General features: G+C 28.8%; 1 protein-coding gene across 3 annotated transcripts in view; it reads right to left on the bottom strand.

Moving 5' to 3' along the window:
• The window catches only part of phtm (phantom), a 102,698-nt gene that overhangs the window by 6,900 nt on the left and 68,841 nt on the right, over positions 1–26,957 (bottom strand). For 2 of the 3 annotated variants that reach the window (XM_963384.4, XM_064354673.1), the window contains exons 2-4: positions 23,280–23,598; positions 3,289–3,434; positions 3,027–3,229 (exon numbers count right to left, since the gene is read on the bottom strand). In XM_963384.4, coding sequence (XP_968477.1) covers positions 3,027–3,229; positions 3,289–3,434; positions 23,280–23,598 — 668 coding nt within the window. Of the gene's footprint in view, positions 1–3,026; positions 3,230–3,288; positions 3,435–23,279; positions 23,599–23,990; positions 24,096–26,957 lie in introns of those variants that run through there. The other variant, XM_064354672.1, reaches the window with a different exon arrangement.

Below are 26,957 nucleotides of genomic sequence, written 5' to 3'. Positions count from 1 at the left end.
CTATGGGAAACTACTATTTATGGTTCTTTTGCCTATATAGAAAAATAGAAAACACAAGAACAAGAAAATAGAAATACCAAGAAAGTAAAAACAGAAATATATATTTATTTAAAATTAAGAACAGAGAGACTATGAAGCATCAAGAAACCAAACAAAAACAAAACAAGTATAAAAAACTTATATACAGGCTGTCCGTTTTTCGGTGTTAAGTCAACTTCTTCAATTTCGAAACTTATGGAAACTAGGAAAGACTAAAAAAACACTTGAGATTGTGATCAATTTTTAGACAATAGCTTTAAAATTTTAGTTAATTTAGTTTTAGTTAAACAAACTGAAATATTTTATTCAATTTATATTTCTTTAAAATGACATACATACTCTATTGCTTTTTACTAATTTAAAAAACAAAATGTAAAAGGTCTTTTTGCCTACTTAAAGAAATGAGAAACGCTAGAATAAAAACGCAGAAACACCAAAAAAATAAAAACAGAAAAATTTCTTTACTTAACATATACAAAAGATTAATTATGCATCGAAGGAAACCAGTGAAAGAAAACAGAACTTTATTAAAATAAAAAACATGCTGAAATAAAAATTTATTAAATCTTGGCATTATGAAAAAGCAGATTAACCTCGAGAAAGCAGTTAATTATGTTTTATGAACTAGGTATAAAAAAATAAAAAAAATATTTTTTTAGAAAAAAGCTTTTATTTAAAAGATGCATTAAAATGTAAAAACTAATGTTTTTCTATCAGAGAAAAATATTTTTGTTTACTAATTAGGATTTAAAAATTTATAAAAGCTTTGGAAACTCTGTTAAATAAGTAATTCTGTAATGCCGTATTGTTATGACCAATTTAGGGAGTATTTAACCACATAGGGTTGCATTGTCACGCAGATTAAGTAAGTATGCAAAATTTTAATTCATTGGGACAACGGGAACCCTTCAAATTTGGCTCCAAAAATATGAAACAGACAGACAGACAACAAAGCACGTTAAATAAAAGCTTTTAAAGATAATTAAACGATGTTAGATTGTAGATATAAGAAGCGGGAAAAGGTTTTGTGGGAAGAAGAAATTAATCATTTTAAACTTACATAAAAGATATTTAATTATGCAACTTAAAAATATGTAATAACAATATTATAATAAATGTTTATGCATTTTTCCCTAAAGCAACCTCCCCCAGAAAGCCCAACATAAATCGTTTTTTACTGCAATCACCTTCCATTAATGTAAAACGTAAATAAACACAAATCAAATGTAAAGCCGTAGGTATTATAAATTAATGTGTAATGAATAGTTTTAGTTATCTTTTTATTCAAGTTTATAGGTTTCAATTACAGAATCCCTTTAAGAAAAGTTCTAAGGGTTCATTTCATTAACCAAAAATTTTGTATAAATAAACAATCAAATAAAATAAATTTTTTGTGTCTCTAATTTTGTATCTGTTATTTTTTTTTATAATTTCAAACATTATGATCACTAATACAGTAATAATTCATCAATGCGTATCATCAACGGCAGCAATTTAGAACCTAACTCAAAATACCACTTCAGTGTAAAAGTCTATGTCTCATCTGCTCGCATTTTAGCGAAGGATCAAAAATTATGAAGACAACAGACAACTGAACCTTGAAAAACAATTAAATCTAAATATTTAGTTTATAACTGTTTGTTTTACAAAAACTCTGCTGAACACAGGTGCAATTGCTCAAAAAATCCTTTGAACCTAATTTCACATTTATATGTAAGCTGTTTTTTAGAGGTACCTAAATTCTTTTACATATCTTTGCCTTTAGTTATAGTTAGTTACTTTAATTTAAAATCTCTATTTATTCACTTCGTTTTCTGCTTGAGATTAATTGTATTTTGTTTTCTTGGTAAATTTTTTTTATTTCATAGTTTCCCGTTCAAATTTAGTTTTTAGAACATTTTCAAATTTCTTTTTATTTGCAGAAACCAAAAAAATACATTAATTTTTTCTTAAATCTGTAATCTTTTAATTTTGTTGCTTTCTAATCTAGAAATTATATTGTTAACCGTTGCTTTAGAACAAATATGCTATAATTGGTCCAAAATCTTTTAATTTTTAATTATTTTATCTTTCGATCAATTTCAATTTCTTTTACATTTTTGTTGGTCTTTTTTAATTTAAATCTATTTTTTCTCACTTCCTTTACTGCTTTGATAATAAGTCTAATGACATAATCATTAAAAAATACATACTGTTTTTGGGTACAGAAATACATAAGAATCTTCGTTGGAATTGTCAAAATTATCAAATTTATAAAAAAGTCAAAAGAATCTCTTTATATTTCCTAATCCCTACTTATTTAATAAAACTAAAAAAATGACGAAATTTAAATTCATTTCAAACAATTTTTTTGACGTGACTTTAATTAGTTTTTTATCGTTCATCATTTTTAGTCCTCGAGTATTAGAGATATTGGAAGGATTCATGCACCAAAAACATGTTTGAAGTATTAGCTTTATTTCACCTCGATATGTAGAAGTCTATCTTTTAAAATGAAATTTTTTCTTGCAGCAAGAAAATTTCAATACACAAATGTACAACGTTACAATACTCAGCCTTGTGTAACTGTAACTACGTAAAAATCTGCAATCATTGTGGAATCCTTTGCAAAAAAATAAAGTTTTTGAATAAATGCCCAACGTTAAGTTGTTGTAAATTTTTCATAATGAAGATAATTTCAAATCCAAAAATGAGCTTTGGTTTTGAAATCAGCAAAAAAATTTACGTATCAATCAAGTGCTTATGATCATGTCTTTACATAAACCATCCTAAACGCTGTTAATTTGAATGATATCAAAAAAAGTCAAGTGAACATTTTTCTAGCTCTCACAAATTTTGAATAATTTTTATAAAACACTTTATTTTCGTTTTTTCAACCCTTTCTTAAGAGTTAAAAGAACACATTTTTTTGACTAAACGTTTTCATATAAAAATGTAAGCTTATCCCCAACATTTTGACTTAAAGGCTTATTTGACTGAACTAGCACCTTAAAAGCGGCAAAAAATTCAAAGGCCCGGCAACCCCAATGTGTTTCGTCCCCTCTTCCTGAAGATGTTGCAGCCACTTCCAAGTGGCATCGTCTCGTGACCAACACTTACCGAACACCATTTGGTTGATGGCCGAGCCAAGGCTATGGCGGAGCGAGTCAAGAGGGTCCAGAGTGACGGATTCACCGAGGCTTTTAATGTGCTGGAAAGAATTTTAATTTTTTTGAATGTATCTTACATGAGCAAGGCAAAGTTCATTACTTGGACAAGGTCTGAGACGTGGTGCAGGATTAGGGCTTCCATGGTGGGTCGGTTTGGACTCACTTTGGAAGCACCAAGAGTTCGTAAGGTGTTGTGGACGAATTTGCGTTGATCTTTCCATAAGTCGCCTTGTGCGCAAATCAGGCCTGAAATAACACGACAAAACGTCTAACCTATTTATTTTCTGGTAACATATTTAACAGAGAAATAAATTTAAACCGCAGTTAAAACATATAGCAATACAAATCAGGTAAACACTATGCTAATAACTATCGAAGCCATAGACTTAACTTAAGTTTAATCATATTAGAAACTGGGCCTTAATATTTTAAATAGACAGATATGTGAAAAAATCTTGGTTAAAAGAAAAATTAACTTAAATGTATAATCTACAGGTTAGATTCTTAGAATTTTTAAAGATCATTTAGACCCGTCAATAATTCTTTAAAAACATGGTCTATTCCAAAATCGTGTTCTTAGTTGATACATAATTTATTATTAAAAAAATTATTTGAAACAAAATTTTATTATTTAAATTATTTAACTTTGTTTTTAGAATGTTAAGTTTTGTACAGAAACAACATGAGAGAATAATCTAACAAAAATTTAAAAATTAAGAAGTACAGTCTAATGAAGAACTTAGAAAAGTATTTCTAAAATAATCTAAGAGTTTAGATTTTAGACCTACCATAGAGGGTGATTCAAAAGTACCGTACAATCTCTTGGGTGCTAATAAAAGATATCAAACTAAATTAATAGTCCCTATGACAAAAAATTGTTTGAGCCTTTTCTCATGAGATATAGCTCTTCAAAGTTATGTGCAAAACAAATAAAAAAATTGTAAATTCGACAATAAATTAAATTCGAGAGCAAAAATCGATACTATTGCTAAAAAAAAACAAATAAAAAATATAAAGAGTAGTTTTAAAACAAAATCTAACTTCATTTTTGTGCTTAACTGAACGTCTTTTATCACCATACAAGAGTTTGTCCAACTTTTTTGAATCACCCTATATTTACGGCTTTAAAAAGGAATTAAAAAAAATTTAGAATTCAGAAACAAAATGCTAAATAAACATGAAGAAAATTTCTATACAAAACTAAGGAAAAATTTTAGATAGATGTACACCTAGTGTAGACTCTTAATAAAAATTTGGTGAAGATAGAATAAAGTAAGTACATAAAATTATGTAAAAAAAAATAATAAATTTTAGCTTTAAAAAAAAATCAAAAAAAAATTTTTAAAAACATTTAGAGATCAGAAACAAAATGCTAAAGAAAAATCCAAAAAATAAAACTTTGGAGAAGATAAAACAAAGATAAACAAAGTGTTTGTAAAATAATTTGGAGTATAATCTAGAAAATAATTGCAAAGAAGCATCTGGAGGCGAATGCTTAGAAGAATCAAAAGATGGGTTTATAAAATTATCTAAAGAAGATATATTTCAAATCTACATCTAAAATAATATAACAAACAAAATGCTAAATAAAAATCTAGAGCAATTCCTAAAGAAACTAAAAAAGAATTTTTTTAAGAAGCGCAGTGTACAATCTAAATAAAAATTTAGAGAAGATACAAGGTGAGTTTATAAAATTATCTAAATAACAATTATCTAAATAAAAACAGAAAAGAAAAAGAAAAATCTAGAAAAATTCTAAAATAAACTAAACAATTACTTTGAAAAAACGCAGTTAGATAGAACAATTGTTTATAGAAAAATTTTGATTAGACTCTAGAAGACGATTGTTAAAAAGCATCAAAAATTTTTTTTATAAAAGAATCAAAAGACGGGTTTATCTAAAGAAGAATACAAAATTCAGAGCTACAAACGGCTTTAGAAAAAAATGTAAAAAAAACGTACAAACAATTTAAAGAAGAGTACAAAATAAAAACAAAATGCTGAAAAAAATTAAAAGAAACTAGAGAACAATTTTAAAAAAATGCAATGTAGAATCCAAATAAAAATTTAGAAAAAAATGAACAAGATGGTTTTATAAAATTTCACAAAAATTTTGAAACAACATTGGCACAAAATTAAATAACCTTAATAAAACTCCTAAAAAGAATACAAAAACAATGCTAAGCAATAATCTAAAATAATTAAAGCAAACCAGTAGAAATATTTTGAAAAGATGCAGAGCAAAATCTAAATGTGAATTCGAAGAAGATAGAACAAAAACAGAAGAAAAGTTTGTTAAACAATTTTGAGTAGAGTCTAGAAAATAAATGTAAAGAAGTATCTGAAGAAGAATTTTTATAACAAAATCAAAAAAAAGGGTTATAAAATTATCTAAAAAACAAGTTAGATTTCAGATCAACAATCGGCTTTAGAAAATAATTAGTAAGTAATCTTGAGAAAAATTTACAGGTGAAGACAAAATAAAACCAAATGCTAAAGAAAAATCAGGAAAAATTCTGGAGGAAAGATAGAAGAAGATGAATTTATAAAATCATCTAAAAAATAGTCCAAATTTCAGATCTAGAGCAATTTTAAATTTTAAACAAAAAGCAAATACTCTTAAGAAGAATCTTGAGAAGGGTAGAAAAACAAAAATCTAGAAAAATTTAGACAAAACTGTAGAAACATTTTAAAAAAAGTACTTGAAGATAGAACAAAGACAAAAGGAATGTTTATAAAATAATTTTTAGTAAAAGAATTTTTATGAAAGAATAAAAAAATGGGTTTTTAAAATTAGTTACAGAAGAAAACAGATTTCAGACCTACAAACGACTTTAAATAAACTAAGGAAGCATTTTAAATAGAATCCAAGTAAGATTTTTAAGAAGATAGAACAAGATATGTTAATAAAATTATTTAAAAAAAAGCTCAGATTTCCGATTTAAAAACGACTCTTGAGAAAAATCTAGAAAACAGTACAGAAACAATGCTAAACAATAATCTAGAAAAATTCTACGCAAAGCTATAAAACGGTTTCAAAAAGCGTCTAGATTTTAGATCTTCACTCTGAAAAAATTCTAAACAAAATTAGAAAAAAAAATTTTGAAAAGTCATAGAGTAACACTAAATAGAGAATTTATTTTATTTACCTTGATATGTACAATAAAACAGTTTATTTGCTTTTTACTTTTTTGTGTTTCTAATATCCATTCCTAATCAAACGTGGAGATTACTGGTGATTCGTGTTGTATATAAAATGTCATGTGATAGAAAAAAATTAGTTTTCCTGCTGCGGTTATTGATTCCATTTCAAGGCAGTAACTTGTATTTTTGCCGTCTTAAAAACATACGTTTTTCAACAACAACTAATAAACATTTTACCACAAATTGTGCAATTTTGTTAATTATTATTACTAATATAATTTCATAACCAGTTATCATGTCATTATTTGGTTTCAGTAAAAAATATGTCATGTTGTTGTTTACGAGTCGATACGTACTGAGTGTGGCTGACTAAAAATATTTCAAGTTAATTTTTTATCTGAATTTATGACTATTATTAGGTAAATTATTTTGGATAGATTACTTTCTGAAGTACATAGATACACATTTTTATTCAATGAGAGCTTTGTGAACACAATAATTTTTGGTTCAGTCTTTTAACTTTTAACATAAAACCTTTCATTACACATTGGCTTTAATTGCTTGAACGATGACACTGCTATAAAAAATAAGAAGCAAAACTGAAAGTTTTCCATTTAATTACTACTACAGAAGGAGAACATAAGTGAAATTTGAAGAATTTGGGTTAAGAAAGATCTAAAGAACAGCAATTCGCGAGGAAAATAATTAAAAAATTGAAGCAACAAATATATACTCATTCTATTATTCTACTTAATTTTTATTACTTAATTACTAGGTACTTAATATAATTAAGTAGAAAAATAATTTCAAGAATTTTGTCAGTTTCGTTTATTTCACAACTTAAAAGACTTTGTGTTAAAAATGCAAATATTAAAAAAAGCAATAAAAGTAGAAAATCATTAAAAAAAATAAAACAATCTTTTTTATACGTTTAAATAAGTGATTTTATGTTTCGTATATTTCCAGCAGCTACTTCCGCAGAAAATTCATTCCAAAATAATAAAGTAATTGTATTTTCTCCTTCAACTTATTCTACTCCTAAGAATATGGTTTACGAAAGATTAAAAAATCGAAGCGATAAGTTATTTTATACTTAATTTTAATAAGTTATGTCTGTTGGTGCAGTTTAAAGCTTGAGAACTTGGATTAAGAATATCTAAAGAAAAGCAATAAATGTCAAAAATACTATTAAAAAAATTGAAGCATCTGTTAATTTTGTTTTTTGGATCAAAAAAGATCGAAGCAAATGCAAATTCGAATAACTAAATAAATTTTTCTCTCACCCAACTTGTTACACTTGCTTAATTTTTGTAAGTAATTTTAAGTTTCTGTTAAAACTTAAGGTAAAAAAATGAAAAAAGCAATAAATGTAAAAAACGATATTCTGTTTTCTCATTCATCTTATTCTACTTCATTTTACTTGTTGTTTTTAAGTTTTGTCTGCCCCTGCAGCTTCAAGCTTGAGAATTTAGATTAAGACTGAAAGAAAAGCCAAATCATTTCGAAATTAAAAACAAACTGAACTAATTCTCTTTCCGTAGCTTAAAGTTTAAAAATTAGTTAGATTAAGAAAAGTGAAGGAAAAACAATATCAATGAGGCAAATAAAATACACTGAATTCATTGTTTTCTCATACAACTTATTTTAGTCAATTAACTTTTTAAGTTTAGTCGCTTTCCAAAGTTTAAAGCTTAAACTTTTTTGGATTAAGAAAGAGTAAAAAAAAGTAATATCAATGCGCATAATACCTTAAAACAATATGAAATAATTATTTTATCATCTAACATATTCTACTTAAGTTTAGTATTAAGTATTTTTTTAAGTTTTGTCTCTTTCCGTAATTAAAAGCTTGAAAATATATGAATTAAGAAAGAGTGAAGAAAAAGCAATATCAGTGAAAAAAAAACTTAAGTTGATTGTTTTTCAACCTAACTTATTCTACTTAATTTATTCAGTAATTTAAAGTTTCACCTCTTTCAGCAGTTTAAAGATTGAGAAAAGCAATACAATTGCAGAAAATAATTTAAAAAAAAGGTGAATTGTTTGCTCATCTAACATATTGTATTAGAGTTTATTAAGTGTTTTTTTTTAAGTTTTGACTCTTTCCTTAGCTGAAAGTTTAAAAATTTAGATTAAAAAAGTGTGAAAGAAAAACAGTAAATAAGAATAACTTAAAAAAACTGAGTTAATGAATTTCTCATTTAACAATTTATTTGATTTTGTTAAGTAATTTTTAAAATTTTGTCTTTCTCCATCGCTTACTAAGCTTAAAAAATATTTAGATTAAAAAAAATTAAAAAACGCGGAAAATAACTTAAAACGAAATTGAATTAATTATTTTCTTATTAAACTTATTCTATTTCATTTTATTAAGTAATTTTTAACTTTTGTCTCTTTCCGTAGCGTAAAGCTTAAAGAATTGTGCTATGAAAGAGTGAAGGAAAAGCAGTATCAATGCAGAAAATAACTTAAAAACAAACTGAATTTCTCATCAAACTTATACTCAACTTAAATTTATTAAGTATTTTTTTAAATGTCTCTTTCCGTCATCTAACGCCTAAGAATTTATATTATAAATGAGTGATAAAAAAGCAATATCACTGCGAAAAACAACATAAAAAAAGATAATGAATATCTAACTGATTTTACTTAATTTTATTAAGTAATTTTTAAGTTTTGATTCTTACCGTAGCATAAAGCTTGAAAATTATTTGGATTAAGAAAATGAAGTAAAAGCAGCATTAATGCAGAAAATAACTTAGAACTGAACTAAACTAAAATTATTTTCTCATTAAACTTATTCTATTTGCTTTTAAGTTTCTTTTAAGTTTTGTCGCTTTCCTAAAGGCTTGCAAATTTTGACAAAACACAGTGAACAAAAAGCAATATTACTGCAAAAAATAACTTAAAAGCAAATTATAGTAATTGCTTTCCCTTCTAATTTGTTCCACTTAATATTTGAAGTCAATTTTAAATTTGGTCTCTTTCTGTAGTTTAAAGCTTAAAAATTTTGATTAAAAAAGAATGCAAAAAACGCAATATCAATGCGGAAAGTAACTTTAAAAAAATAAATTAATAGTTTTTTTACCAAACTTATCCTACTTGATTTTATATTAAGTGTTTTTTTAAGTTTTGTCTTTTCCGCATCTTAAAGCTTAAGAATTTGGATTAAGAAAGCTCGACGAAAAAGCAATATCAATGCGAAAAATAACTAGGAAGCAACCTCAATTAATTGTTTTGTTGTCTAACTTATTCTACTTAATTTTATGATGTATTTTTTTCAGTTTTTAAGTTTCCATAGCTTAAAACTTGAAAATATGGTTCCAAGCAAAACAATTGTTTGCCGATTCCATTTAATTAATTCTAATAAGTACCATTTAAGATTTGTTTCTTCTTGTAGCTTAAAGTTTGCGAATTTGTGTAAAATAAAAGAAAAAACATTCAACGTGGTTATGAATGGTAATCTGCTGTTTGATTTAAAATCGGTCTGCAACGCTTTTGCAAGTCACTTTTCTTCTGTCTATGATAAAAATATCTTCATCAAATCGAATTACAGTTCAAAAATGAAAATCGATCTCGACCATCACTATGTAAGCACAGAAGAAGTTGATTTTGCTATTCGGAGCTTAGATGTAAGCAAGGGTCCTGGTCCCGATGGAGTTCCACCTAGTTTCTTTAAAAACACTTGTGACGTCGTTGCTTGGCCGCTTCATACTTTATTCAATTTATCTTTGCGTACAGGTGTTTTTCCAACAGTGTGGAAGCATGCCTTTAATATTCCGATTCACAAGTCTGGTTTAACAAACAAGATTGATAACTATCGACCAATTTCTATTCTGTCTACAATTGGTAAAGTGTTTGAAACTGTTTTAGTTTCAAAATTTTTTCCTTTATTTAAACCTATACTGTCACCTCATCAACATGGCTTTTTTCATAAACGTTCGACTGTTACTAACCTATTCCACTACATAGATTTCATTCAAAAGGCTCTTGGAAGCGGATATGAAGTTCACTCTATATACACAGATTTCAGTAAGGCGTTTGATAAAGTGAACCACTCACTTTTACTACAAAAGCTAACAGCTTACAGAGTGAAAGGACCTATGCTAAGTTGGTTTGCTTCATATCACTCCGATAGAACTCAGCAAGTTAAGATTGAAAATCAATTTTTGTACACGGTAGATGCACCCTCTGGAGTCCCGCAAGGATCGATTTTGGGTCCGTTGCTATTTTCGATATTAATAATGATATTAGGGACAATCTTACATGCGGTTATCGTCTCTTTGGTGATGATTTGAAGGTCTATGATACCATTATGCCCGGTTGCACAAAAGTCAAATAAATAGTCATCATATATGATGCTCCGTTAATAATCCATTAGCAAAAAAAAAAACAATTTGGCAACAAGGCCCTACGTCTTGAATTTGTCATTTGATATACATTTGACAGCCTGTTTTTTTTTAATATTGTGTTTTCTCGGACTTTGGTTTTTACTCAGTGCTTTACTTGACGATTTAACTTGTGTTCTTTCGTCTTCAAAGAGTTCTGTTTGGTGCAGACAATTTATGGTGCCAAAAATGGTGTTTGTGGTCTTGTGTTAATTTGTTAACTCTAGTGATATGAGTTTATGAAAAATTTCTAGATCTAAATGGTGCAAGAAGCGAAATTGGCGTTGTGAAATTTTGACGTGTTCGCGAACTCTCGAGTTTTCTTTTTTCTGGGGTTTTTGCCTTGTCACTAAGTGCCAAGGAGGTACCAATAAGCGATTCCTGAAGGCGAAACAAGGGAATAGCCTTAAGGGTAGATGAAGTTAGGGCGTAAAGGAATCTACACGTGTTTGTTTTCACAATCAATAAACCTTGATTTGAACATTGGGGTTTTATTTCAACTAAAACTAATAAAGTTTTTGCATTTTTTTGTTAAGTTTTTAGAACTGTTGGACAATGCTGTTAAAAAGTGAATCATGCGCATTGGCACATTGGGAAGCAATAAAGTGGATAATATGTTATTGGTTAAAAAATGAGTTATTCCTCGAATTGTTTCATTGAACAAACGATACAAATTCATGTGTGAGCGAGTTTTGTTGTGACTTTCTGTGATAACCCTACAAATGTTCTACAAAAGACAAAAAACCAAAAACCAAAAAAATTTAAAATTTTGTTTGTGCACTGAGAGATTTGATTAGTTGCGTTTTGGTGCAATTTTATCTCTGGTTTTTATTGAAACTAAAGCGCTTATTACACTCATGGTTAACCAACATCTCAAACAGATCCTCCGGATCTGTGATTTTCTGCACAGACCTCTCAGACACTTCAGTCATTTGCACATAACCATTCTCATCCAATAAAATAAATTCAAGGTTTTCTTCCTTAATTTTTGTTATTGTCTTACCCCTTAGGTAATGGTTCAGTTTAGTTAATAAAATTTTATCAAAAATACCTTGAATTCTCAAACAACAACTGTTAAAGACGGTTAATCAGAGATTAATCGTCCGTCGTTCGGCCATTAAATTGATGATTCGTTAATCACTGATTAACTATGACATTTGCGTTGAATTGCGTTTGTGTAACGGAAAACAGAGTTAATCAACGATTAATTGACAATTATCGTTGACGTTCATCAAATATTTGATGAGAGATTAATCAGCCGTCAACAGTGTTTTGTGTTGCACAAACTTTTTGATGGACGATTAACGCTTTGTTAATGCCTAATTATCTTTTGTGCAACCGGGCATTAAATGTATAAACGATATGCTTAATTTGCAGAGTGATCTAAACCGTTTGAGTGAGTGATGTAAAAAAAACAGCATGTGTCTCAATGTTAGCAATTGTCAGGCTTTGTGTTTCAGTCGTAAAATCGTACCAAACACCCCTGTGTATTCTTTAAATAATTGCCAACTCCCTATAAGGTTAGAGGTTAAAGACTTAGGCATTATCTTAGATACCAAATTATCACTCGTGCCGTAGTACTACGACAACCTGGTGTATAGAGCTAATAAAATTTTGGGTTGTATCGCACGATATAGTCGTGACTTTAGAAATATCGAGACCATTAGACTCGTTGCGTTGGTGAGATCTGTACTAGAATACGGGTCTGTCATTTGGACACCTTTTTACCAGGTCCACATAGACAGGATAGAGTCGGTCCAACGTAAATTCTTTAACTAAATTAAATGGAAGCTTCCTTTGCCTGTTGCCACAGATTATAAATTAGGCTTAAGTTACCTTGGTCTCTCCTCGTTGGAAATTAGACGTCAATATTACCAGCTCTGTTTCATGTACAAATTATTGTTTAATCTAGTCGACAGTACAGAGCTAGTAAATTTACTATCCTTTAATGTTCCTTCCTACTCAATGAGGAGGGTACCGATGTTCGCACTTCAAAATCATAAAACTAATTATTTGTTGTGTTCTCCATTTGTAAATCTTTTATCAACTTGTAATTTTTATGACTTTTTTAAATTTCCGTCTTATGCCTCTTTTCGTAAACATGCTAAATTTGCATTGCAATGTTAATATTTAGGTAATCTCGACGTTTTTCTGACTAATAATGATCATCTGTTGGTGTACATAATCACAAAGAAACGATTTTCTGTAGTTCTGACTGTGGATTTTAACGTGAAATTCGGTTCTCGAAATCGAGAAGATAATCTTCTTGTAAATTTATTACTTTCTTTCGGCCTCAGACAAACTGTCTTCCTTAATATGCGTGAAAGTTCATGTATTGATAATGTATTTACTAATCTTGATAGCAATAAGTATTTAACTACTGTCCACAATCCACTTCTTTTTGACCATTTTGGCATTTGCATGACATTTTTTGCCCCTGTCCAAAACAAACAGACACCGGCTAAACCTACAACATTTAGACCATTAACTAAAATGGGGTTATTCAACCTTTACAACGAACTGGAGTCAACAAATTGGACATTTGTTGATGATGAGCAGTATGACTGCGATAAAAAAAATTGTTGATTTTGTTGAAAAAATTGTTTCTGGAATAAACAATCACTTACCAGTGGTTACTACTAATACCTGTTCGACTAAGAGTTTAATGACAATTTAAAATTAATGCGTGATCAATTAGAATTCTACTATAGACTCCTTAAAAACATCTTAATAAGCAATACTGTATATATCAAATACAGGTCTATTTATCGAGCTCAGATCGCGGTGGCCAAACGTACAGCTTTTGATGGTTACATAAGAAAATCTAGCAATAAATCGAAAGCTATTTGGGACATAATTAATACCAATTATAAAAACAGAGTTTACCAAGACACTAATGCTGGTTTATCAGCAGATGCGTTTAATACGTATTTCACTAACATATCATCTCAGCTTAAATATAGTTTATCTCAAACGAACTCTAAATACCAAGATTATTTACAATTACAACCAGTTGACTCAACGTTTGAATTTCGTGAAGTGTCATATTATGAAGTGCGTGTCATTGTAGATGGCTTAAAATCCTCACATAGCATGGATGCCTTCAATATATCTTCGACTATGCTTAAAGTATTAATAAATGTTTTTTTAATACCTCTAACAAAAAAAAAAAACCAATGCATCAAAACAAGGTTTTCCCGGAAACTCTCAAAACAGCTAAAGTTATTCCTATTCATAAGAAGGGTGACACTTCCGACTTAAATAATTACCGCCCCATCTCATTAGTCCCGATTCTTGAAAAAATTTTTGAACAGCCCTCAAAAAACAGTTAGTTAATTTCTTGGAAAGAAACAATCTATTCCATTCATCGCAATTCGGCTTTAGAAGCAACATGTCCACAACTCTAGCAGTCAAATCGCTATGCGATGTTGTGTTATCAGCCTTTGAAGACAAAGATTATGCCTCAATAACATCTTTTGACCATGCAAAGGCATTTGATTGCGTGAATCATGATATACTTTTGAACAAATTGCAGTATTATGCTTTAAATAATAACTCCATTTTGTTACTTAAATCGTATTTATGTAATCGTAAACAGTTTGTGTATCTGAATGGATATACTTCTGCATTAACTGATATCGTTAATGGCGTACCGCAAGGTTCGGTTCTTGGACCGCTGCTATTTTTGATTTTTATTAATGATTTGCCTCATGCGTATTCCAATGGTCATACGGTACTTTTTGCTAATGACAGTACTGTTATTAATAGAAGTAGCGATGTAACTTCTCTTAGCTTGGCTGATAAGGTGGCTCATGAGCCTGCTTCTAACTGGATCTCCTCTAATAAGCTTGTAATCAACACTAACAAAACTCAAACTATTTCATGTTCGCTTAAACCTCTGGAAAACAGAGCTAAAGTTAAATTGTTAGGTATTATTATTGATTCGAAGATGAATTGGGATAGTCATGTTGATTATATTTTACATAAAGTTTCCAAGCATCTATTTTTGTTTCGTATGATGCGAATAGTCACTTCGGCTAACACGTTACTTACTCTATATCACGCACATATTGAAAGTATCATATCGTACGGTATTCTTATTTGGGGCCATTCATCACATGCTTCTGAGATTTTTGTTTTTCAACGTAAGTGCGTCCGACTGATAGCGGACCTTGGTTATAGAGATGATTGTCGTGTTGCCTTTTCCTCTCTCAAAATTCTTACTATGCCATGCCTGTACATTCTGCAAAGTTTGATTTTTATACATTCTCGCTTATCAAATTACGATATGGCAAACCATACTTACGGCACTAGAAACTGTGAGTTACTACGACCTGCATTTTCCCGAATTAACAAATCAAGAGGTGTAGACTATTTCGGTGTCAAGTTTTTCAACTTACTCCCGGAGGCAATAAAAAAGTTTAATGCTTCGTGTTTTAAAAAGAAAATTAAAGCATTTCTTGTAAATAATGCGTTTTATAATTTTGATGAGTATGTTCGTCACTTGACATCTCATCATCAGGTATAGGTTCCGCTTTGACGAGTGTAAACATACTTATATGTAATAACACAAAAAAGATATTATTATTATTATTATTATTATTATTATTACTACTACTACCTATTGTAAAAGGCTTTTTATACCGTTAAATACATTATTATTATTATTATTATTATTATTATTATTATTATTATTATTATTATTATTATTATTATTATTAATTTTGACAAAATAATGCCAAAACTTACCAAAAAAATGCACCAAATTAAGTAATAGAGAAATTTTTCGAAAGTTTAAGCATTTTTTGAGCTGGTGAACAAATCAGTAAATTGGTTACAAATGCCATTAGTTAACCAAATTTTGTCAAAAATATGCCAAAAATTAACCAGACGGATTCAGAATAATGTTAGTATTTTAATAAAAAGTTGCCAACATTTTAACATGACTTTTTAGTTAAGAATAAGCAAAAAATTAGCCACTTAAGGCCTCATTTTTAAAGTTTAGTCACATTTTTGAATTGAAGACTTAAACTTAAGCACATTTTTCATCTGCAAATTCGAATAACAATAAGGCAAAAAGTTACCCAATTAAGGGAACAATGGCAAAGTATTGTCTTATTAAGCGTTTGGTTACATTAGTTAGCCTGAACTGAAATTCGTAGAGAACTCCAAAAATATGCCACAAATTAAAATTAAGTTCAAAATAATGTATTTTTTGTTTTCTTCTAAAAAATTGCCAAATGTTTTAATTTTGTTTTAACATTAACTGCTCGAAAATAATGTTCCCATTTTTTCCACAATTTTATTTAGTTTATTTATGTTATTTTTTATTTTTTCAAAAATGTGAGATTCTTAGAGCAAAATTTTAGTAAAACTGCTTTAAAAAAAAGAAAATTAAAGCATTTCTTGTAAATAATGCGTTTTATAATTTTGATGAGTACCTATGTTCGTCACTTGACATCTCATCATTAGGTATAGGTTCCGCTTTGACGAGTGTAAACATACTTATATGTAATAACACAATAAAGATATTATTATTATTATTATTATTATTATTACTACTACCTATTGTAAAAGGCTTTTTATACCGTTAAATACATTATTATTATTATTATTATTATTATTATTATTATTATTATTATTATTATTATTGTGTTCTCATCCAACTAATTAAAAAAAAAAACACATTTTTTTAAAACTTTTGGTAGTTTCCGCGGCTTACAACTCGAGATTCTTCGCTGTCTATGAATCGAATCATCGAGTTTCTGGAAGACATTCTTGTAATTCCATTATAACGTTATTCCGAACGATAGCGAGAGTGGTCAGTTAGTCATCGTCGGACGTGAACGGCATTCCCGTCGTAGTGGTTAGTGAACTCCTGAACATCATCGTCCTTGCCTCGGCAATGTCCTCGGCCAGAATCAGCATTTTCGGATGATGGACTGGAGAATAACGAATTAATGATTCATCCAACTTTAGTTATCGCCCGATATTCCAATAAATCAAAAAGAAAGCGCCGATAGCCATGGTGGGAATGAATCGCTGGTTAACGACCGCCCTTGTGCACTTATGAGTACGTAAGGGGCCTTGGTGCGAGACAACGGCCCCGGAAATTTACATTTTTGCTTCGACGAATCTTCGAGACTCATTTATGTAATGCTATGGCTTCGGAAGATCGCCGTTAGTCATCGCTTGAACAGGAATTTTATTTTATTTTAAGAAAAAACTTGATTGAAACAACAGAAGAGAGCAGAACACAAAAACAGAAATTATTTTGGGCAAAAAGTATTGTTGAGTTAGTGGAACATTGAACTGTCGTATACCTGTCTACTATGCCAATTTTTCTGCACCAATAGATCAGTATTAAAACTTCTAAACTAGGTGTCACAAAATAAAGTATTGGATGTGGATGTTTTTTATTTTTTATCAGTGCCATTAAGTTTTGAGCATTAATAGATTTATAAAATTTTAAAAGCTCCATAATTTTTTTCGCTATTAAATTTATCTATGCACTTTCTAGACAAAAATGCAATTATTTTACAAAATTTACAACAAATTACCAAATTCCGTTAAAAATGATGTTAGTTTTGTTTTTGTTTTTACCAAGTGTGTAATAATTTTTTGAGCGAAATTTTGTTAAAGCCGGTTTTCACCACAAGCTTCACCTAGAATTGCAATTATTTTATGAAAAGTTGCTAAAAATAAAACAAACAAACCAGAATACTTAATTCTATTGTTTTGAAAGTTTTCGCACTTCCTTATCTATAAATTATGACAAAAAAAAGATAAAAAATTATACAATTAATAAGTCAAAAATAATGCCATTTTTTGCGCGTTTAGTCACATTTTTGACACAAAAACTTAAAAACCTTTTTCCAAAATTTCGTTAAAAGTATGTTTAAGAATAACTAAATTTGGTCAAAAAAATGCTCTACTTGACCATTGATTTTTTTTCAAAAACTACTTACATACATTTTTCCATTAAAAATTTTGAAAAATATGACAAAAAAATTAAGCGAATAATATTAAGTATTGTCTTTTTAAAAGTTTCGTCACATTTTTTAGCGTGAACTAAATTTCATGAAGTCCAAAAATGCACCAAATTGGATAATATATTGTCATTTCTCGAAATTATATGCATTTTTTGGGTTAGTAAAAAAATCAATAAATTGGTTACAAACCAAGTTTATTCACAATAGTGTTTTTTACTTCTTCTGAAAAGTCACCAACCTTTTAACACGTTTTCTTAACTAAGAATACCCAAAAAACAGCCACTTAAATTAAACATTGTGTCTCCATTTTTAGAGTTTAGCCACATCTTTAAACTTAAGACTTAATCTTTTCCGAAATTTTAATAAAATTGGTCGCAGAATAACTAAACTAGATCGATATTTTTTTTAACATTCTAGAAAATAATAAGAGTTACAGCTCTCAAGGTAATTCTTTTCCACATTTTGTAAAAAATAAATCAAAAAATGATTAACTTACAAAAAAACTTAATTGTACTTTTTAGAAAATTTTAGCAATTTTTTCATCTATAAATTATGACAGAAATAATATAAAAAAGTTGAAATTTCGGTAAAAGAACGCTCAAGAATAACCAAATTGAACCAAAAATTCCACTATTTAACCTATAATTTTTTCGAAAACTTAAATACATTTTTCATCTACAAATTTTGACAAAATAATGGCAAAAATTATCCAATCAAGCTAACAATATAAACTATTGTATTTTTGTGCGTTTAGTCACATTTTTTAGCCTGAACTGAATTTCATAAAGTCCAAAAATGCACCAAATTAGGTAATAGTGTAATTTTTCGAACGTTTAAGCATTTTTCATCTGGTGAACAAATCAGTAAATTGGTTACAAATACCATTAGTTAACCAAATTTCGTCAAAAATATGCCAAAATTTAACCAGACTGATTCAGAATAGTGTTTGTATTTTAATAAAAAGTTGCCAACATTTTAACATGACTTCTTAGTTAAAAATAAGCAAAAAGCTAGCCACTTAAGCCCCCATTTTTAAAGTTTAGTCACATTTCTAAACTGAAGACTAAAACTTAAGCACATTTTTCATCTGCAAATTTGTAAAAAAATGAGGCAAAAAGTTACCCAATTAAGGTAAGAATGACAAAGTATTATCTTACTGAGCGTTTGGTTACATTAGTTCGCCTGAACTGATTTGTGGAGAAGTACAAAAATATGCCACAAATTAAAATTAAGTTTGTATTTGTATTTTTGTATTGTATTTTTATTTTCATGTATTTTTTGTTTTCTTCTAAAAAATTGCCTAACGCTTTAACATTGTTTTAACATTAACTGCTCGAAAATTATGTTCCTATTTTTTCAGGTCAAAAATAACAATTATTTTACTAAATTTCCAAAAATTTATTGATTTTTTTTATTTTATTTTTTACATTTTCTAAAATCTTACTAAAATTGGTTAACTATAAACCCTGTACTTTTCCATTTACAAGCGTTTTAACAAGATTTTCAGTTATTTCCCACATTTGGCAAAAAGTAAACCAAAAATTTCAAGCCTCTAAAAATCCTTTGAGCTAAAGACTCGTTTTATTTAACGAGATTTCGAAAGCTGGCCAAAAATTACTGATAAATTGGTCAAAAATAGCATTATTTTACAAAATCTTGTCAAAACTTTGCCAAAAAATCACCAAATTCGTGTTTGCACTTTTTCGACGATTTTTTTTTGTTCGACATATTAATATGTAACCATTTTAAAGAAGTTCGTCTAAAATAAGCCAATGAATTTAGCGGAATTTTTTAATTTAAATTATTTTTAATTTTTGTTTATGAAAATTTTGGCTTATTCACTTCCGTCTTTTTTTTTCGGGTTAGTTTGGTTTTTGTAGGCGTACCCACAAGGCGGAGCGACACACAAACTCGAGCGTTGATGAGAATATCCAAGTAGGGCATTGCTCCGAAGCTTTCCTCCTCTAGATCCGCCTCGAAAGCTTTCGACAAAGCGTCAAAGACCGATTATGTCCGCCAAGAGAAACGCTCAAAGTTTGCGCAAGCTTTAACAGCACACTTCCTGCTGCACCAATCTCTTTTATTTTCCCTTGGGCCAAACAAAGCAAATGCGTAGTGTAATTAGCTAGTAAATCGAAATATACTATAGATACAGCGAGCATAAAAGCGAAATAAACGAAATAATCCAATAGTTTTAGTTTGCTGCCCCAAAAAATAAAATAAAACAACACATAAATAAAAAATGAGCTGAGTTGTATTTAAAACAGCGTTATTTTTGCTTTTGAGAAACGAAAAGTTATTTACTAATCAAATATTTCAATGTTTTTCCCGTTTACAAACGTTTTAACAGAAAAGCTATTTAAAGTCAACATTGTTTTGCTTTTTTGAGATGTTATAGAATTAATTTTCAAAAGTGCAAGTGTTTCGCAAAATTTTTCACAAATCACCCGAAAAACACTAACTTAGATAAAAAAATTCTTAATTTTGCCTTTTTTCGTGTTTAGCACACTTTCAGTAAGAAACGCATCAGTTTAGAGAAATTTGACAAAAAAAATTCAAAAAAGTTTTTTTCGACTCGTTTTCGACCTTTTTTGGTAACTTTTTGGTAACATTTTTTCGTTAGGTATATAATTTTTCATTCCGTCTATTATTCAGCACATTTTCCTCAAAAAATCACATTTTGTAGAAAATGGTGTTCTTTTTGCATTTTTAGAACGTTTAACCTGTTTTTGAGCTAAAAACTCAGTCTGCGCGACAGTTTTTAAACTTTATTTAAAAACAATCCGAAAAATCACTAAATTGGATAGAAAATGTTGTTAGTGTTTTTACAGTCGATCGTCAAAAAATCCAAAAAAAGGTGTTAAATTTGATTTAAAACCGTAAATTTTGGTGTTTTTTTTTTCAAATAAATATTTGAAATAAATATCGTTATTTCGCGACTGTTAAAGCGGAAAAAAATATGTAGATTAAATGTAAATTATTTTATTTTAAGCGTTTTGTCCATTTTCAAATCAGAAATGTAATTACTCGACCATTTTCAAAATAAATTCTTCAAACATTTGGAGTCATTTACTTCACTGATCAGTCGTTAAAGTAATATTTTTTTCATTTCATTTTATTTTTTGGGTACCTATTTATCTGCTCAAATGTTTATAAACTTTGTCAACTGTCCTAGATGATCAAGCCGAAAAATTACTAACTTAAATAAAAAAAATTCCACTACTTTACCTTTTTTCAACAATTAACATGTCTTTATTTCAAATCACGAAGCACCAAAAGCATTAAAATGCTGTCACTCTAATAAAAACTCGTTTCTTTTTTGCTATGTTGGCAAATTTGCTCAAAAAAATCAATAAATTGAACAAAATAACTTTATTTTCAAAATTTAAACAATGTTAGTTGATGCAAAAAATTGTACCAACACCCGTTTAATAGATTATTAAATTAATAAGCCAAAAATAATTTTTTCGACTTTTATTGAAAATTTTATGACCATTTTTTGACAAAAACAAACGAAAAAAAATTATTCAATTCCGTCAAAAAGATGTAAGTTTTACGTTTATAATGATGTAGTAATAACTTTTTGAGACAAAACCCTCTAAAACAAGACCAAAAGATGACTAAACCGAATCAAAAAAATCATTGCCATTTTCGAGGGATTTCGCATCCTTTTTAGTTAAAATGCTATTTATTGTTACGTCGTAAAATTTCGTAAAAATTAAAAAATCGTTCAAAAAATCGTAAAGTTTGATAAAAGATGGGTAGAAGTCACGTTGTTTTTAGCAACCAAAAAAAAAGTTTTATTATTGAAATTTTATTGGAAATTTGACAAAAAAACACTAAATTAGTTGAAAAATAGTGTTATTCCTTGCTTCTTTAAGTGTGTGTCAGACCTTTTTGAAGTAAAAATTCTTGTACGGCATTTTGCTAAAACCAGTCAGACTAACAACTAAGTCTGGTAAGGTCAGGTATAGAAACAATTTACTTTTTTTAAATTCTAGCACAGTTTTCTTAAGATCGTGACAATTAACCCAAAACATTACGTTATCAGATCTAAAAAACTTTTGTTTTTTTTTTGGTGACATTTTGATTAAACTGAATTGTTTAGAAATTAAAAAATCATTTTTTTATCGAATAGTTTAAAAGATGACGAGAGTAATTTCTTCAATAGAAAAGAAAATTTCGCCAAAAATAGACATACATTAATATTTATTTTTTTACTTGTTTATTTACCTTCCTTATTTTCAATTTTTTTGTGGTTTTGTTTTTTTATTACACTTTTTTCTCCCACTCATGTATAAATACGCCAATTTTTTCTTATATTTCATTATATTTCATTAATTTTGGTCATGTACAAAATTTCAACGTCGTAGTATTTACTTTTTTAAATTCTAACACAATTTTCTTAAGATCGTGACAATTAACGCAAAAAATTACCTAATCAGATAAAAAAAACTTTTGTTTTTTTTATGACATTTTGGTTGAACTGAATGGAAAATTCCACTACTTTGTGTTTTTGAGTACGTTTTAATCTAAAAACTTGTTTCGAAATTAAAAAAATAATTTTTATCGAAAAGTTTAAAAGATAACGAGAGTACTTTCTTCAATAGAAAAGAAAATTTCGACAAAAAATAGACATACATTAATATTTATTTTTTTACTTATTTATGTACCATGCTTTTTTCTATTTTTTGTTGTTTTGTTTTTTTTTATTTCACTTTTTTCTCCTATTCAAGTATAATTACGCTAATTTTTTTCTTATATTTCATTTTTGTACTAACTTGATTTGGGTAGCCCTGAATAAGCTATGCCTAAATAAAGACTTAACAATAAAATAATTATTATTTATTGAACGAGTTTGAGTGTAAATCGGAAGCTTTATTTTACAAGTACAGTTTGAGAGTGTCGAAAAATAAAATAAATAAAATATATTAAAAACGGTGATTGCACCGACAATCTATATATTTTACAAAGTTTAAAAAGGTGAATCCAAAAAATGCAATAAAATTGGTTATAGTCACATTAAAAATTTCAAAATTGGAGCCAATTTCTCGTAGTTTCGAAAGTCCAGCCATTTTGAAAATAATTTGGTTGAATTAACGATCATCAATTTTGGTCATGTACAAAACTTCAACGTTGTAGTACCTCGACTGGAAGTTAAAAAGTTTCTAAAGAAGGCCGAAACGAATCACCCTGTAGAGAGAGTTTGAAAACAATTATTTTAGAAGTGACAGTAACAATCTTCACTCAATCACCTTGTATTTTTTCTAAATCAGTATTAATTTAGCACAGTTATGTTCTTATTTTTTGTACACAAAATGTGTTTTTTCGAGATTTTTTTTCACACGGATATGTTCCTTTCGGAGGACAAGAAGTGTATGCGTGCGTGTGCGGACAATAGGTATGACGTAAACCGCGATGGCACACTAACCCACTGTCGAAAAAGCGGACTCCCGAAATCGCGGTTCAATGAACCACACGCGCATCTGAAGACGGCCTGAAGAGAAACGAAAGTTTCACCGCAACAATTCTTGGGATTAATGACATTTGAATAGGTAGGTACCCACCGAAACCCTTCATTATGCCATGGGTCAGGTGCAAGGGCGCACGGCCTGAGGATGCGTCTTTGTTGAAGGTTTTCTTGATGAGTTTGGCGTCGGAGATCACCACGGTGTAGATACTGCCCAGATAGAGGCCGTAGATGGGACCGTACTTTTTAGAGAGAGAAGTTAGAGTCAGGTAAGGAAACTGAGGGTTCAACCAGGCCAAATAACCGATCACAGGTAGGTTCCAAGGACCTGGAGGCAAGTTACGAGAGCGACGGAGCCAGGTGTACGCGATGATGAACAGGAGAAACGATAAGAGCACTGACCACAGCGGAGCCATCTGTAACAAAAAGAAACTTAGACAACATTCGGATTATTTATTCTACTTTAATTTGCATTTTTCTAAGCTAGGAACTATGCATTCAGTAACTAGAGACCTCAGTATTATTAAAGTCGCAATCCATTCTGTTCAATTGAATCCATGTATTGTTATGTAAGTATAATTAAGTTGGCAACATTATAATGTAGGGATAACAAAATGATGTGACAAAAATTCTCGAGAAACCACTGAATTAATGGTAATTGTACTCTATGCCAACCAACATCCCCAAGAGATTAATATAATTAAGTTGCCAACATTGCCAATTTTTATATTTTCTGTATCTATATTGCTCAAGGTTGACAACTCAAAGCGCCAATTTAATAATTAACGTTAATTAAATGACTTCCTACCAGGAATCTAATAATCAAATTTTTCATCAAAATTAGCAATGACTTTCGAACTGAGTTGGCACCATTTTTCTGCCCTTTACCAACAGACATCCGTAGAAATTAATGACAATTGCATGAAATTTAAAAGTCACTTTGAAGACTTGTAAACATTTCACTTTTTCTCATCGAAAAATTAACTAGGCAACATTATTTGACTTAACTATTTAGTTGCCAAATCAAAATTAAATTGTCAATTCAATTAAGGACTAGAGTGCCTCCAATAATTTCTAACTAAAGTGAGTTAAAAGTTTATCATTTATTTGACCAAATTGTAAAATAACAAAGACCACTTTCATAAAAAAAGTATTGAATTAGTACCTACCACCGCACTAAAAATCCAACATCCCTAAGAGATTAATAAAATTAAGTTGGCAACATTGCCAATTTTCATATTTTCTGTATTGGTATTACTCAAAGCGCCAATTTAACAACTAACGTTAATTAAATGACTTCCTACCATAAATCTAATAATCTAATTTTTGATTAAAATTAGTAATGACTTTCAAACTGAGTTGACACCATTTTTCTGCCCTTTACCAACAGACATCCGTAGAAATTAATGACAATTGCATGAAATTTAAAAGTCACTTTGAAGACTTGTAAACATTTCACTTTTTCTCATCGAAAAATTAACTAGGCAACATTCTTTGACTTAACTATTTAGTTGCCAAATCAAAATTAAATTGTCAATTCAATTAAGGACTAGAGTGCCTCCAATAATTTCTAACTAAAGTGAGTTAAAAGTTTAACATTTATTTGACCAAATTGTAAAACACCAAAGACCACTTTCATAAACCCAAGAGATTAATAAAATTAAGTTGGCAACATTGCTAATTTTCATATCTTATGTATTGGTATTACTCAAAGCGACAATTTAATAACTAACGTTAATTAAATAACTTCCTACCATAAATCGAATAATGTAATTTTTGATCAAAATTAGCAATGACTTTCAAACTGAGTTGGCACTATTTTTCTGCTCTTTACCAACAGACATCCGTAGAAATTAATGACAATTGCATGTAAAAATCTGAAATTTAAAAGTCACTTTGAAGACTTGTAAACATTTCACTTTTTATCATCGAAAAATTAACTAGGCAACATTCTTTGATTTAACTATTTAGTTGCCAAATCGAAATTAAAGTGTCAATTCAATTAAGAACTAGAGTGCCTCCAATAATTTCTAACTAAAGTACTAAAAGTTTAACATTTATTTGACCAAATTGTAAAATAACAAAGACCAATTTCATAAAAAAAGTAACTAAAAATAATATTAATTCTTAATCAAAATTGCCAATGATTTTAAAATTAAATTGGCAACTTTTTTTTTCCTGTACCAGCAGACATTCGCAAAAATTAATGACAACTGTACATAAAAGGAAGACAATTACTTGTCTGAAGACGAAAGATTTAGAGAGTAACAAATTACGTATGCTTGGAGTCCACAAAGTTATTCCATGTTGCCAACTTAATTTACAGTTAATAAATTAAAGTCACAATCTATTTTGTCCGTATTGTTCAAGGTTGAGTTCTACCATGCATCTAGTAATATGATTTTTGGTCAACATTGCCAATGATTTTAAAATTGAGTTGGCAACATTTTTTTGCCCTATGTCAGACAAAAGTTGGGCTTTGAAAGTCACTTGATAAAAGTTACAACCTCTGTGAAAGAAAGCTTAGAAAGTAACTAATTTTATATATTCGGTGTCTACAATCTTGTTCAATGTTGCCAACATAATTTATGATATAATTCGTAAAAGTGTAAATATTTCAAGTTTTACGACATGATTCACATCAAGCTTTCAGTTTTTTTACCAGTGTGGCCTATTACATATTTTAAAATTGAGTTGGCAACATTAAGATAAAAGACGGAATATATAAAGTTGATCAAAGTTACAAATTCAAATTCAAAGTATAAGACCTGTTTCATAAAAAAAGTAATTGTTGTCCATAACATTATATTCAGATTTAGTATTATCTAATGTTGCCAACGTGATTTATGTTAAAAAATAAAAACGTCTGAAAATTTTTAAAATAATAGTAATTTATACCAAAGTTTCCGTTTTTTGACCAAAAAACCATTACTTTTAAATTAACTTGGCAATAAGAAGCCAAAAATATGATTGACAGGTTGCCAAATAAATTCCAAGTCACGAGCTACTTTAGTCAGTGTAATTAAACGCATGTAAGCTTCTCGTTTTTTCGTTAAAAAATAACTTAGCAACATTACTTGATCTATTAATCAAAGCTGCCAAATCAAAATCAAAGTAAAGTGTAAATTTAAAAAATTAATTAAAGTAGCTACAAGTCTGTCTTCAATAAGTTTTCACTAAAGTAAGTTGAAATTTTAAAATTAATTTGACAAAATTGTAAAATAACATAGGCACCACTTTAATAAAAAAATAAATATATTTTTAATCAAAATTGACAATGGTTTTATAATTAAATTGGCAACATTATTCTTCCCTGTCCCAGCAGACATTCGCAGAAATTAATAACAATTGCATATAAAGAGAAGACAATTGCTTGTCGGAAAACCAAACAATTATTAGTAACAATATCGTATACTCGGAGCCCACAACTTATTCAATGTTGCCAACTTCATATTTTCACTTTTACGGTATCACAACAAGTTTTCAGTTTTTTTCATCAATTTGGCTTATTAAAATAAAGTTAGCAACATTAACATAGCAGATGGAATAAATAAAACTTGTCAGTTATTATAGTTTTTATTCAATGTTACTAATTTAAATTTAAAGTAAAAGACCTCTTTGTTAATAAAAATAAATTAACGTAAAACCCTTAACAATAAAGTCTGGTACTCAGTTTCTATATTATGTTGCCAATAGAATTTATTAACTATTTTACCCCATGGTTAAACAATTACTGATGCACTTTCAATAATTTCTAACTAAGGTGAGCTAATAT

This window comes from Tribolium castaneum, chromosome 2 (assembly GCF_031307605.1).
Source record: "Tribolium castaneum strain GA2 chromosome 2, icTriCast1.1, whole genome shotgun sequence".
Classification (NCBI taxonomy): domain Eukaryota; kingdom Metazoa; phylum Arthropoda; class Insecta; order Coleoptera; family Tenebrionidae; genus Tribolium; species Tribolium castaneum.
The sequence above is the reverse complement of the archived record's forward strand: the minus strand, read 5'-3'. Positions and strand labels throughout refer to the sequence as shown.